This window comes from Protopterus annectens, chromosome 7.part0 (assembly GCF_019279795.1).
Source record: "Protopterus annectens isolate FY-2018-M chromosome 7.part0, PAN1.0, whole genome shotgun sequence".
NCBI classification, from domain to species: Eukaryota; Metazoa; Chordata; order Ceratodontiformes; family Protopteridae; genus Protopterus; species Protopterus annectens.
Genome location: NC_056739.1, coordinates 1,024,608,962 through 1,024,625,434, shown reverse-complemented (window position 1 = coordinate 1,024,625,434; position 16,473 = coordinate 1,024,608,962). Strand labels below are relative to the sequence as shown.

The 16,473-nt window shown below is 35.9% G+C and overlaps 1 protein-coding gene across 1 annotated transcript in view; it reads left to right on the top strand.

Moving 5' to 3' along the window:
• Positions 1–16,473, top strand: part of DMXL2 (Dmx like 2) — a 1,902,820-nt gene that overhangs the window by 1,454,833 nt on the left and 431,514 nt on the right. Inside the window, exon 34 of the mRNA XM_044076363.1 lies at positions 9,319–9,500. Coding sequence (XP_043932298.1) covers positions 9,319–9,500 — 182 coding nt within the window. The remainder of the gene's footprint in view (positions 1–9,318; positions 9,501–16,473) is intronic.

Here is a 16,473-nt window from a genome sequence, read left to right as displayed (position 1 = left end):
TGAAGATGCCGGGGTATAGAACTGAGTTAGAAAAAAATGGGTGATTTGTGAGAAGAGGTTATCAGAGTTGTAATATCAAAAGGGAACATACTAAGGCATTAAATTATGAAAGAGATAAGTTCTTGAAAAATAGAGATATGCATGAAGATCAGCATGATGGGGCTATACAAACTGGGACAAATAGTTCAAAAATCATATTTGTTGTGAATTATAGTACAAAGATCTTTAAAATCAGAGACGTTGTTGCTAAATATAGAGATGTATTAAAATCTGACCCCTTTTTTGACCAATGCCTAGACACCAATTGTTCTTATAGCTGTAGACGTGGAAGAAATATTGGTGAATCACTTTCATGGTATAAAAAGGCTGATTGGCCGAAAGATAATGGGCATAATGATACACTTACGGGAAGTAATGCCTGTGGAAATTGTGTTTATTGTAGGGTGATATCATGACTAAGTCATTCACATAAATCAGTACATCTAAAGCTTTTGACATCATATATTTAATCACACGTCATACTGAGTGGTTGATTTACATGGCTGTCTGCCAATGTGGGGCATTTTATGTCAGACAGACCTCTAGAAGTCTAAAGAATAGAATTGCAGTTCACTTGAGTGACATAAGTTGTAAGCATCAAAGAAGTGCACTTTATAAGCATAGAATGGAACATGTTTTAACACAATTCTTATTTGTTGGAATTGATGCAGTGAAAGGTAATAGGCTGTCTGACTATGAGGTTTTAGATAAGAATGAAAGAATGTGGATGGTGAAGTTAGGGGCTTTATACAAACCTGGTCTCAATGACCATTGGTGATGTCAGAATTGCATTTTTCCCGATTCTTAAATTTACTGTTTTTCTTCCCTCTTATATGCCTCTGCATTTCTCTATGTAAAAATAGGCTTAAAAGGAAACCAAGGTGGGTGGTATCCGTCTGCTTTTTGACTGTAGCCCACTCCATGGAGTAGGTATAAAATCAAGAAGGATGAACACTCTAACTGGAATAGTATTCATCTCCCAGAGGTCCACATCTAAGTCCTGATAAGGACTCAGTTGTTCTTTCGGCAGGTGGTCCTGCGTTAGTCCTGAGGAGGACTATTGTTAGCCCTGAGGAGGGCTGTTGTAGCACTCGAGAGGGCTTTTTGGCTCTAAGAAGAGCCTTTGTGGAGTGGTGTTGTGGTTTTAAGAAGGACCTTTGTAGTCCTCAGAAGGACTTTTTTGTGTTGTATCTATCTCTTTTTGGTCCTGATAAGGACGTTTGTAGTAAGAGTGGTCCCTTATTGTTTGTCAGGTAGCCCGTATAAGGACTGGTGTGCCCCCTTGTTGACCAAGACTGGGCTTTAGTGGGTCCTAATAAGGACCTTTTGCAGTCCTGATGGGTCCTATTTAGTCCTAAAAAGGATTATTGCACCCCCTTGTGAATCAAGGCTGGGCTGTGTGGTGAAATCTCAGTAGGTCCTGAAAAGGACCTTGGTAGTCCTTAGAAGGACTGGTTCTGGCCTGTGGAAAAAGAGATAAAAAAACTGTAAGACTTACAAACACCAATACATAACAGACCAACACAAGACAAACACAAGACATGTAGAACACACAGAACAGATAAATAAAATACAAGAGTCCTGGATTATTGAGCTCTGGGCATGCAAGGTGGTCCCTGGTACAAGAAGGATTCAGGAGACAGTTCAAGTCAAGCAATGTTCCTTTATTGTTCAGTCCTTGCAGGTTACAGATTTCATTCCCAACTTCCTCCAAGCATTGTTATATGTATCTGTATATGTTTATATATTATTTTATATATGCTTATACATTTCATCTGGTTTCTGTATGTGTATTTTAAATATTGTTTTGCATATAGACGTGTGCTCTGAAATGTCATCTTATGTGTCTCTTTCTTTAATCACAGTAGGATTTGTGGTATTTAAATGTTTATGGTTGCTTTATGGTGAATTCACACTGATGACGCCAGGGGGCGAAACTGGTCATCGGTCTGTGTTGAAGAAGCCGAATGGCCGCTATGTATGCTGCCTCAATGTTTGTTCTAATGGAATAAAGCTTGATACACTTGTGTTTTTTGGGTCCCTTTTTCCTTGGTATATGGATTACAAGGTTTGATTTACTTGCGAGTGCTGGATTTTATGTTTTTTTTTTGGACTATATATATATATATATATATATATATATATATATATATACAGACATACATACATACATATTGGTATACTTGAGTGTATTAAGAATTATCGCAGACAACATTCAAGATTTATTGATGGAAAACACCATAAGATCTCATTAATGATAACCATTACTGGAAATGAAAAACACTTAAATGAAGGGATCGCAAATGTAAACAAAAAATGTTACATTCGCAATTGACAGTAAACCTACAATAATTTTCTTTTACATGGGGGTCTTTTTTCCCCACTTTAACTCCAGGGTTGTACACCTATAGAAAAGGGGAAAAAATGTATTGAATTATATTACAGTCAATCTCATGATGTCTGACTATAGCATAATTTCTTAATTTGACCATTACGAAATTTCTTACAGATTTGACATGTGACAAGCACTTTCACAAATAAAACAAATGGAGCCACACACACGCACACACACACGCATACGTGTGTGTGTGTGTGTGTGTGTGTGTGTGTGTGTGTGTATATATATATATATATATATATATATATATATATATATATATATATATACACACACACACACACATATATATATATATATATATATATGTATGTGTGTGTGTGTGTGTGTGTGTGTATATATATATATATATATATATATATATATATATATATATATATATATATATATATATATATATATATGTTTATATACAAAACACCGAAAACAAGTCCAGCCAGCACCAAGTGATACAATTCGACAATATCTGCTATTATTAAACACCAGTGTATATACATGCACACTGCACGGTTTCACCCTTAGAGCTCTTTCAGTGCCTATTTTTCTAGATGATGTCTAACAAAGCTTGATGTATTTCACTCTGTAGCAAATGCTGAATGAATAATATATTATAGTTTTGTTTGTGCTGCTTTTCGCAGTGTTGTGCAATTTTAGAGTTAGAATATATAAGTAGCAGGGAGTGTGGTGGGGTGCAGCCTGGCTTGCCCTTGCAAATAAGGACTGCAGGCACCGATGTTTTTCCCTTGGAGCATGTGTATTATAATGACTTTTTTTGTATTATTATTTTTGGTGTTATGCACATCAACATTTGCGGTTTGGTTCAACAAAGGCATTATTTGTCATTAATGTGGCCTGTTAGCCCAGATCTACTTAAGAAGATAGTCTATTTGAAAAATAATCTGTTTTTCAAAAACCTTTAGAGTGATTGCTAGTTGTCTCTTTCATATAAAATGTAATTCTGACCATTAACAAATACATAACGTTTCTTAATTTGTAAATGTAGTTGCACTGCAGTTTTGTAACTGTCAAATGTTTTCTGACTACATATAGTGTAATGGAGTATGTGAGCCATTACTCAGCTAATGACATTGACTGCTTTGTATGTAAATGTGCTGTACAAACAAATCATCTAAATAACTGATTCTTCAACAGAAAAATCTCCATCCGATACAAGTGGTGATGAAGCATGCACTGATATACAAAAGTCAGATCAAACTGCATTACTTAAAGAATCACATCCTTCATGCCAGACAGATATATCAACAACCTGTGAGAATGAGTCTGATGCAAAACTTGTACCCAAGAAATGTGGTGAGCTGAGTGCTGGTTGCTGTGGGTGTTTGTTATTTTTATTTCACTAGAAGCTTAGATAACAGGTTCATAAATTAGTTGTTTTTTCCTGAGATCTGCATGGTTTTCTGTTTGTGTTTATGAAAGTGTTTTTCTTCATTTTTGTTTTCAGTGTTGTAAACGCTGGAGACAGAAGAATTTTTGCTTTATGGATAGCAGTGAAAACATGCACATATAAGTATTTGCAAAACAAAGAACACACTATCAGAAACTGTGTATATCACGAAGTTAAGAACACCGTACAAAAGATGAAAATTATCTTTTGTGTAATGCTGTACATTTTCTTCCAAAATGGTTGTTGATTACCCTTTATTGTAATGCTAATGATTCATAATTAGTGGATCCAACAGACAAAAAAAGGTTGTGTAGCATAGTGCAAGTGTTGTACAATCTGAAGCTCAGTTTAGGAAATACAGTCTTTTAGCTTTACTTTACTTTTACTTTCTGATTGAGTTTACAACTGCTTGTCTAAATCGAAAATAAGAACCACTCAGCTGACCAAATCCATTACTCTCAGCCTGTTGCTGTCAGCTTGTTGTATAATTCTGATTAATGTTTATGGATTACTTACCTCTCACAGTGAGTCTGTGGTAAGTCAGTGGCTAAGAGCTCTCTCTCTCTCTCCTTCTCTCTCTGTCAAAGCTCCAGGATACATTTTGACTTCTGGATTACTGTCTTTGTGGAATCTGCATGTTCTCTGTGTGCCTATGTAGGTTTTCACAGTATTTCAGTTTTCCCCTCACTTCCCTGAAACACATTGGGAGATTGGCTAAACCCTCTGCATGTATTGCCCTTCTCATTGTGGCCTGGGTTGTGGCTGATAAAGAACTTGATAGAGACAAGTTTATTTACTATGTTAAGAAATGAAAAAAAAAAATTAAAACTATCTACTAAATCCATTCCCGTTATACACACTCCCAAACATATATATTATCCTTTCTCCTTAAGTAATTAAGTTCTTTTTCCAAAGTGTAGACTTTATTTTACCAGCAATTAAACATTTTAAAGGTAAATCATCTTCGTTTGCTGAAGGGCTGGTGGGTAAGGAAATTAATTGCAGTTTAATTTTACCATACTTGACCCAAGTATGCTTTTTTGCAGCTTATCATGTGTACTGATTTAAAAATGAAAAAAAAAAATGATAGTTTCGAGTGGAATACTACTAGACATGACAGTGGAACTTTCTTCCATTTTGTTATGTCATAAAATCATATACAGTCCTAACACACATACTATATTGACAAAGGAAAAAAATATATTGTTATCCATGTGTTAACAGCCCAAACATTTCCATTAGGAACTTATTTCAAGAGTCTGCAGTAGTCTTTTTATGATCTTACGACAGATGGTACCGAGGTGCTGTAGCACTTGTATGACAAAGTATACTGAAGTAACTTCACCTTGTTTTTGTTGCTTCGACAGTGGACAATAGATCTGCTTCCTAGAACTCATAAAGAAAGTGTAATGATAATGCAAACTTTATATCCTTTTTTTCAACTTGTCTAAAAGAAGAGAGTTCATGTAATTGATTCTTTCAGGAGCAGTGTTTACAGGGTTTGAAACCTGCACTGCTGCCACTATATATGTGAGGTATAGGGATATTGGCCTTAAATCACACAAAGCTGGCAGCAATTTATTGTGTGGTAGTCAGGGGCTACAGTCTTGCAATCTGCACCTCTTACTATCACCTATGTATGTGAGGGTTGATTTGCCTTAAGAGTGTATAGCAGGTGCTTATTACTGCCTCACTTTATCAACAGCTGACTCATTCAGAAAAGCGTAATATTTTACATCTTTAGAACAGAGTTATAGACACTGGCTCCCAGATTTTTGCTGACCTCTGTGTGAGCCTAGTGTTTTCTAGTGCACTGTTACCAACAGTAGCTAATACTTTATCGAACTGTTTTTCCCAGGAAGTGCTGCTGATAAATCTCAGGTATCAGCTCCCCTTTTCTCCATGTGTGGCACAAGGTGATATCTTGACCTCATTTATTGAACACATTTCCAATGAGTCAACTGATGTGTGCAGTAGCTTCTAGCCAAACAGTCTGTCCTCAAAAGGATGAGTGTCAAGAAGTCACGCTGCCAATGGGCACATGAATGGTATGAATTTAACCATATAAACTAATAAAAAATACACCAGCCAGAACTTTTTATAAATAAATAATTCTACTTAACAGAAAATCAGGTAAAAGCATAAGTAAGACAAATTAAATATATAACACCTTAATTAAATGCACTGGAATAATTTGAAGAAAATGTTTACAACAAATATTTGGCAATAGAATAATTTTAGTACATGTAAAATGCCTTACTCCTAACAGTATGGTAGCTTAACCTACTGCAAAGTACCTAGAAATATTTATTAGCTACAGGTGATGATACACAGGCAGATTATCAAGGTCTGAGCTTACTGAATTTGAGAAAGCATGCTGTCTCCTCTGTCCTGTGTAGCTTATATAAAAAACAGGTTTTACTTCTTTAAAAAAGTATGTTATATTTGATCTTCTCCACAGTCACTGCAAAAAAAAAGCTTTGTTGCTTCCATGTTTAAATAGAGTTCATCAACTCCATAATCCAAAATAACGGTGAAACTACAAGAGTCCTGATTCACTCTGTATGTAAAAAAATTCCCAATTGCAAACAGCATTTCCAGTAAAAATGTAAGTGCAGCAGTCTTGTTTCAATACTTGCATGAGGTTACAGTTTTCAAAACCAAACATTTTTTTCCTCCGTCTTAAACTATGTTGCTTATAACACACACAGAGTTTCATTACAGCATCAGACGGTGAGTCTTTTAATACTATATATATATATATATATATATATATATATATATATATATATATATATGTATATATGCAGTTAGATACTCTTCACTTCTGTCAGAGAGCCAAATTTGCAGAAGTCTTTCTTAGTCCTGGCTGCATCACTGCAGAGACCTGTGAATAGCTGATGTCTTTCTCTCACACTTCTGCAATTAGTGTTTCGCAAAAAGTCTTCCATATGGACTAATGTCAATTCTTTCTTCTCCTGTGTTCAGTCAGTGCTGGTTTAAAAGAATGCCAGCTTTGTCTAACCAGTTTTAGATTTCAGTGAATGATGTTTGTCACCTTGCTGGTTAATGTGCTTGACAGTAACACACTTTGTTCACCCTTTGCTAAACACGTTAACTTGAAAGAATCCAATAGTATTGCAGAAACTGAACTGAGTATCTACAGCACCTTGCAAGGGAAGATGGACTGAAACACTGTTCTTTATATTTTCTGTTATTTAAATTGTTAAGAAGGGTTTTAGGATAGGGAGATAGCAGTGTTTTTATGTCTTCATATTTATTTATTACTTTTGTATCACATGGAATTAATGTAGGTGAGCATGCAAGCTTTAATTTTACAACAGAGGCATGGATTTTTATCATAGAAATTCCTTCATCTGAAGAATAATTTCTCACTTTATATAAGAAATATTTCAATTATATATACTTTAAAAATTTCTAGAGAAATGTAATGGTTGGAACTTTTAGAAGCTGGATTTTACTATGCAAGCTTTTTATGGACATTAGGTTAAGTTAAAGCATGAAGTACAAATACGTTAAACTAAGTAAGCAAATAACACTAAACAAGTAAAATCAAATAAAATATGAGAACAGATAAAATCACTAAGTGCAGATAACAGATACTAGGTAAGCATAGCAAAATACATAAAAGAAACAGTATGTACGTTCGGTATATTTTCAATACATGAGGCCACGGTGGTGCAGTGGTTAGCGTTGTCACCTCACAGCAAGAGGTTCTCCGGTTCGATTCTCGGCTGGAGCGCATTCTGTGTGGAGTCTGCATGTCCTCCCTGCAGTCAAGTGATGTTTAAAAGACATGCAGGTAGGTGCATGTGTGAATGGGCATGCCATCTTTGAAGGTTGGGCATCAGGCTGGCACCTCGGCACTGTAAAAATCCATTGCCAATCATTAGCAGACTGGAGTTCCACTGTGGCGACCCCTAAGCGGGAAAAGCCAAAAGACATCCATTTTTTAGGTATCTTTTCAATACAACAATGCATGGAATTGTAAACTGGCACAAAGCATTATAACAACTTACAAGTTTTAAACACATATCATAAAATGAATAAAAAAATGGTATCACTGTACAAGAGTTTATGTATTCTAAATGCCTTATTTGAAATTCCAGATTCTAAAGTGCAAGTCTCAAAACTCTCAAATATTAACCATGATTCTTCACATGTAACAATGAAGTGTGAAATTCGCTGTTAAATCAGGTCAGCTTAAAAAGTTAACTTGCAAAACTATGAGACTGCCTGGAACATCAAGGGTAGCCAAAACTCATTCCAGTCATAGAGTAGCAGCTTGCATCCATAGCTTAAAAGGTGTGTGCAGCTTTGCAGGGTGTGTACACTGTAGAATTTCAGACCAAAACTGTACACTTTTGCCAAATTTTGAAGTCTGTAACCTAGAGAAACTTTTGAGCAGGGTGGTGCTGTAAGATTTGGCAACTTATATTCTTTATAACCTTATACATACGCTTTTGACTCATGGACTGTTGCTTTTGTTTATCTGCCTTGTACGTTATTGTTTAGTTTTCTTTTTGCTTTCTCCCTACAAAAGTTTCACTTCACTGTGTATTCTGTTGGATGGGAGTTCCTCAGATAATTAACTTTATTTACACAGAAGTAACATTCATGGCGATAAGTCTTTTATTGTCTCATACATCTGATATATCGACCCTTCATTCTGTCCTTCCTTGAGGTAGGTGTGCTGTCCAGTAGCTGACATGACTCCTTGTAATTTCCTGTTTTTCTATCATTTGATTAGGCATCTTAGCAACTTCATTAACTGTTTTGTTTTGTTTTCTGAAGGAAAAAAAAAGTGGAGAAGGTGTCAGCATTGCTTCAGTTGCTGAAAGCATGTAGATTGTTAAGGCAGTAACATGTCAGTGTGGGAATTGTTAGGAAGTCTAATGGCTGGGAATTGTGTAATGCATTAACCTCTAAATGAAACTATCTTGAAAAATTGCACTCACTGTATGTTCTGCATACTTATCTGTTCTGTATTTGGCTATGCTCTGCATAATTATCTTTTCTGTATTCTACTAAATGTTTTCAGTCCTGGAATCCAAACTTTGTATGTGTCATTATTTACAGCAGAATTAACATATTAAATTAGTTTTGTTGTACAGAAGTCAAACTGAAAGGTTTTGTTGCTATGTAGTTTTTAGGAAGCATGTTGTAAATAAAGTAATGTAACTTATTGTTTATAAATTAATGTTATTGATAGTTTACTTTATAAATTTTCTTTGCCTTCTTTTTCTTAGGATTTCATTTCCCATCCTTCTAAAAACTAGAAGCAAGGGAGTATCACAGTTCAGTGTGTTGCTTTTGTTTTCCATTAAATTGGGCAGAATAGTTTGTAAAATGTAATTGTTGAGCAAATTTTCACATTTGTTCTGACCTTGCTCTATGAAACTGTTCATAGTAAAACTGAAGTTACTCATATTTGTGTTTCGTTTTGCATATTAAGGCCCTCCTGTTCCATCACAAGAAATGGACAAACATCGCCGTAGGTTTACCATGAGAATGTTAGTACCCGGAAGACCAGTAAAAGAAGCTGCAACACCCCCACCTGTACCTGCTGAGAGACCATCCTACAAAGAAAAGTTCATTCCACCTGAGCTCAGCATGTGGGACTATTTTGTAGCAAAGGTACTTTACACAAGCTTTTTTGTCAGTAGTACATTATGCAGATGTCTGCATGACAAATAGGTTTATGGGCAAAGGGTATGTTTTAGGTTAAAGCAAGATAAATCTCAGTGTTGCTATATTTAGTTGCTGCCTAGATAAACTAGTGTTTGTTTGGTATCATAATAAAGTAGACTTTATGTTGAGTATACTCCAAAGTGAGGTGTATGACTTATTGACACTAATGACAGTAGCATCTAACAGATCTGACTTTAAAGGGATCTGCTATGAGTCAATGATATCCAACCCACCAAGTGTACACAGAATTCATCAAACATGCCCAAATGATGCACCTGGTAAAAGTGTAGGTGAAATCATTTTAACCACTCATTTTTGCAAGAAGCAAGTACCCCTCATGTGGAAGACTTTGCCCCCTCAAAATATATATGATTTCCATCTTGGTGGTGGAAAGCATCAGCGTGGGAGAGGCGAGAAAACACTTAATAAAAGAGAAACACAGCTCACAATATTGCAGACTTGCAGTAGAGCTGATGTTTATGTATAAACATTTTAGGAAGTGAAGTTTCAATGAGTTTGACTCATCCAGTGTAATACTGGTAAGTAGATTTCATCTCAGAAACACCTGTTCATGTTAATCTTGTAGAGGGCACTACCCATGAGACCGGGAGTAGCTGAACTGTCAGTACACTGTATGTCCATCAACTTTTTGAGCAATTCCTCAGAAAATAGATTTGTAGAAGAGGTTACTGCTAATATGAGTATCTTTTTACCACAAGGGTTAATTATAATAGAAGATGGGTGCATGGAGATGCACTGTCTGCATGAGGGCATAGAGGGGCATTCCTACATAAAAAATTGTCTTTTTAAGTGACTCCTGTTTTAATCTTTTTTTTCTGTCAGAACTAGAATCACTCACTTTATTTTCATGCAGCTCCTATAGATATACTGACACTTCTACCATTTCAGAATCCATTCCTTGCTTTGCTCATTGTGCAAACATTTATCCAAAGAATATTTACTCCCCATACAGATCATTGATCAGTCATTCAATACTGTAAATTAGATGGCTGTCATGTGTCCTCCATTTATTTATTTGTTTGTCATTATTTTTGGAAAAATATTCAAGGACAAATATTTGCTAATTATATTTCCCTTTCCCAAAAGTGCATTTTCCTTCCTATGGAATGATCCTCTCATTTCCACATGCTAAAAATGCATGAATTAGCAGCTTCTTCCCAGTGGGTCAAGTCTGTTCTACTCAGCTTTCTGAGTACATGTCATATTAGGGTGAATGAAACCTTGTTGTATTTTCTTTTGTAGTTTGTCTTCCTTGCTTTACGTCATTTCGCCCATCAGATTTGAATGCTTCTTGCCAAGGAAGGTACACATAGCATGGTACCTGTAGGTCTTTTTTGTGATTTCAAACCTATTTGGATAATAAAGCTGTTCAGGCAAAAGTTCATTTTTTCTACCATGTACTGTTATTTATAGCTGCATTCCCCCAATCCTAGGACCATAAACCTACTAGACATCTTGTAATTTGAAGGATAAAAAAGAACTGATTAACCACTGAGAGCAACTTTACAAATTATCTGAACTTTGAAAGCCAGGAAATAAGATACTCTGGCTGAGGCAGAGAAGGAAGTTTTCTGGGAAACGGAATCTGAAACTCACACATTTTCACTTACAATGCTGTTATTGTGAGTGATTCTTTATATTTTTGCAAGAACGTTTTACAGATTATGTAATACATATGTACGATTTAAATATGTAAGAGTCACTATGAGGCAGAGACACTTTTACTGAAGGTTCTCAGACCTAGCAGTATTTCATGTCTTTTATTATAAGTGAATGAAATTATAATCTGATTTAAGTGAGTAGGGCAAACAATCTCATCATTTCTGTTCTAACAGTGCATTATTGGCAAAAATTGGTTTCCAAGAAACCAAGATCACATAAATATGTCTACCCTGTGAGAACTTTCAGTGTTGCATAAAAAAAAAAAAAATAAATAACTGCGTAGTGTACTGCAGGCAGGTTTATGTTATCTATAACTTTATAAGTTAATACTGTATGTGTTTTAATTTTTGCCCGTAGTAGTCCTTACAGAGTTTTTCATTCAGAAAATAGTTATCTAGTTAGTATTTCAAGTAATTTGGTGTCTGCTTCTTCACTAAAGTGTATGCTGTTCTAAGATGCATAAAAAGAGCACAGGCAGTCTCCCTTTCCTCAGATCAAAACACAAGCCAGCCTACATGAGCTGTTAGAATTTTAAAGTCAGCAACAATATGTTTCATTTTAAGCATAAATTTTTATGCAGGAAACTCAAAAGCAGTGGAGAAAGACATGCAATGTTGTTTCCGCTCTAATTCATTCTTAGCTCAGTGAGATTGTTTGCTTTTCCTCTTAATGAGAGAAATTCTGAGACACTAGCTTCAGCATAAAAGATATTCAGAAAAACAGTTGTAGAAGAAAATGAATGACCTGGTGTAGAGAGGTAGAACGAAAGTGACAAAACAGTATTAAGAAAAGGTCAGGGAGCAACAGAGAAGTAATGGTGAGTGTCAAGGAAAAGGGAGCAGTAGAAAATTAATTGAACTCATGCTAAACTCCATTAGTATATTTACCCCCATTTCTGTTTTATTTGAATGTGTCATTCCTGTTCATGCATTCTTTCAGACAGTGCAACCCATTTAAAATCTAAGGCAAAACTGGAAAGACATCTGATTTTGGTGGAAGTAAAATTTTGAGTAACTAGAAATATCAGTCATAAAAGAAATAGTATGTTTGATATTTAGTCTAAGAATCAAGATATACATTTATTTTGTTAAATACAGTTGTATAAATTCATGTAAAATAAAATAAATAATACAGAAACTGTGGGCATGATTACTGAAAGAACTAATTCTAAAATAAAAAAATTGTTTGCTAATGGAAGCATTGTGTGGCAACATTTGTTTGAGAAATTTTGTGAGGAGCAGATCTGAAGTTAGTAAATACATTTGTCATGTATCATTGTTCTGCAACCATTCCTTTGTTTTACAATTTGTTAAAAGGTCAGTGGTATTGGCAAATTATAGTATGAAGGTCTTTCTGCAGTGGGTAACAACTCTTATAGCCTTCCTGAGGACACTCTCACAATTCTTCTGGAATCTGAATTTCCTGTGTTTGTTGGATACATGGCATGCTTGCAAGAGACTATGGCATCATGCTTTCAGCCATTATGCTCAGTTCTTTCTAGCACATCATGCAGCTCAGATTTTCTAACTCACATAATTTTGAATGGGCTTCCTACCTGAATTCTGAGACCTGTAATTGTGAGCCCTGCTGTAATGTAGAAAGTTAAATCTAATAACAAACTAAAAACTAGAAATGTTGAAACTTGCTGAAATACTGTAAAGGTGTTTTTGCAGGGGGTCTCCCCCCACACTTCTTTTATTTTATTTACTAAATCCAAAGTCTCTGTTCCTTGGAAAAAGGAGAGTACTCTAATGCACTGCAGGCTTGGACTTCATATGTTGATTCCCAGTTTTGTACTTTTTGTCTCACAGTTATAAGAATTACAGCTGTGGTCCACACACTTTTAACAGGATAACTTTGGAAAGTTCTTCAGTTCTGCCGTCTGAGTGTTCCTTTCACTGTCAGATGATTAATCAGGACTAATGCAGGATCAGCCTGTGTTGCTTGAGGCATAGGCAAGATACAGTAGTTTGCAGAAAGTACCAGAAGTGCCATTTGTTCAGTCCATAGTGAAGGGATAAATAGAAGGGTTCCTGTATGTTCCTGGACTTATGGTAGCATACCAAAGTATGTGAAACTTGTGGAATGCTGATATCATTCACACCCCCAACATCCACCTTGGAGTTTGCACCAGAGTTGCTAGCACCATGCTGTGACTGTGCAAGTGGAATTTTACATGTACTCTTGAAGCATTCTCTTGAGTCCTCCATTCCTGTGTGTTTTCAATAGGAGCATTCAGGACAGTGGACTATTTATCCCCAAAGCCTACCTGTCACCACAGTGTGGCTTAATAGTCTAAAATGAGGAGTGACTGATTGGACATCTCATGTTAGCAGGACTTGAAGGACAGACCCATGCATGATGGGTCTTTCTTTCTAGCCAGACATGTTTGATGAACTAGGGCAAAGGTCTCATGATCCTCCCCATTACTGCTAATTAATATATCACAGTATGGACTCAAAGCTATTGGCACCAAATAATATACTAGGGTACTAGGGGCATTTGGTCTTAAGACTGCATGGTAGATGGGCTCACTTTCTTGGGCAATGGGTAACACTTTCCTTACCCAAATAAACTTGACATTGTGTGATTGCAGATCAGAGTTACTGTCACAGGCTTCTAAGGATTACATCCTCCTCTACTTCCTTACTGTCATTTATTTTTCCTTTAATTCCTGACATTTCGTTTTTCTGATCATTTATTTGGGTCTACTGACTTGCTGCCACACATTCAAGCTACTGATGTCTTGTGCTGCACCAGCTGTCATACTTTGAGTTTGACTTGCATTACGTACCAATAGGTAAAAAACTTTCTTACACTGTGAAGGACAACAGTGAGGAAAAGAAAAGGCAAACACTACTAAAAACTCCTGTTCACCACGGCAGTAAAACTTGAAACTAAAATCAAAACTTTAATAAAAAGAATATAACATAAAACTGATTGCTTTATGTTATATTCTTTTTATTACAGTTTTGATTTTAGTATCAAGTTTTACTGCCGTGGTGGACAACAGGAGTTTTTAGTAGTGTTTGCATTACGTACCAAAGTCAGCTTGACTTGCTTTATGTACCAAAGTTAATCTCTGCAGCATCTTCTGTTCCATTGCTATTTTTTCTTCAGTTTTCTACAATTATTGCTTCTGTTGTGGCTGTTAATCTAGCCCCCCTGTTTGTTAATCTAGTTCTCTTGCTGATTTTTCTTCTGATAAATATGAGCTTTCAGATGAAGCAGCCATTCTTCAGGCACCTTGGTAATGCCCTAACCCTGATCCTTTAAAATTCATAATGTATTGAAGACTACATAAAATAAATCAGTGGTGGAGGTCATTTTGACTCCCCATAACAGCTTATTATATCACTTTGGGATGAGAGCACTGCAGTCTGGCCATAGTAACAGTTCTCTTCACTTGGTTACAGTTTTCTTATGTTAAGGACTGCCATGATCTCTGCCATCTTACAAAGCACTACTGCCTTCTCAAATTGTCAGCTTCATTGTGCAGCATCTGCTTTGCTATTAGGAACTTTCTACTTCGTAAATAATCCAATAGATATAAGTTTCCCCCATAAAAGGGTACTTCAGAGTGACTTAGCCCTTTCAGACTATGCAAGTTTAAGGCTTTTCTATGGGAAGATCCTTTTCCCCTCTTTCCCATGTTCACCTCAACAGAAAACAACAATTACTACCTTTCATGTTATATCACATCACCATGTCAGAGGGCTTTAAAATAAAAACTCTCATAATCTTATCCAACACTTCACAAAAGAGATGGCAGTCCCAACAATAAGTATCACTGAATCTGTTAGGGTACTTAAGTACAGATCATTTTTTCAGTTCCCTTTCTGCCCGTTCTGTCTCTTTTTTTTTTTTTTTTTTTTTTTTTTTTGCCAGTGGTAGTTTTGCACTTGTTTGGATCTTCAGCATGTACTTTTCAATAAAGTTCGGCTTGACTATATTCTACCAAACTGTCAATTTGTGGCAGTTTTCTCCCTTCCTGACAATCTTGCTCCCCTTCTCAAGCCCTCTTTTATTGACTGTCTCAAACTGAATTTTCAAACCCTTTAGGGCAGCCATTTTTGTATTAAAGTGTCACAAATTATGATTTCCTTCTTTAAAAAAGTCACTATGACTTGGAACACCATTTGGAACTAAATTATGTAACTTGCCAAATAACTGTATTAATAATTGTATTCCTAGCAAATAGGGTTTTAAATAAAGGAATGTTAACAGAAATCCTTATTTCCATCAATCATTATTGCATTTTTTTTCTGACAAACTACTTGTATTTATCCCAGATATGACATTCGAATTGCATTTAAGTAGGAAAATATAACAATCAAACTGGGCATTGAGGCAAGTGAGTCATGAGCACATTTGTCATGTTTACATGACAGATCAAATATAGAGTCTGCAAAAATGTTCAGCAAATTTTCCACATATATAAAACTGATCTCAGTATCACTGGAGATCCTGCTTAATTAACTGGTGCATATCTGAGCCCTGTTCTCACATGCATCCTCCTTTTCTGTTAACACCCATTGTCTGTACAGCAAGTAAAGGAACACCCTTTCATGCCGGCTGTAAAGTCCATGATGTCTCCAGCATGTTTCTCACATAAGAAGACTTTCTTCTATTGTAGCTTTAGATGTATTGGAGTCTGTTTTATGAAAGTCTGCCTCACACTCAAAAGTATGAAATTAGCTTGCATTAGTTAGGACAGCTGGCTGCTGATTTTGTAGGTTTTCACTTCACCTTTTACATCATATTAGGCACCACATAGCTCTGTTGTCATCAGTTTCTTAATTCTGCTCTTATAGTGTCTGATTTTATTAGTGTTTGACATTGTCGTACTTCTCCATCCACTAGCTCTGCTTTAAACATTTTAAAATTTCAGTAAGGGAATGTTTGACATTTAAAAACCCATGTACTTCCAGAGTTGCATGTAGACTGTCTTGCAAGTCAGAATAGAGTTGAAACCAGAATTAAATTTACCAGGTTAGTTTGTGCAGGAATAAGGTATGACAAGTTGTACAGTTTTGGAAAATTTGTTCATGGCTCATGATGTTGTAGAGAGATGTAAGAGACAACAACGTTTTGCAGTGGAAACATGCTGAGCCCATAACCCAGAGGTCACTAGATCACAGCCATTCTCTGTTATGCTTGTGGAGCAAGCTTTTAACATTATACTGGTTTTATTGCTTCCAGACCATTTTGCCACTGAACAAGCAAATTTCATAGT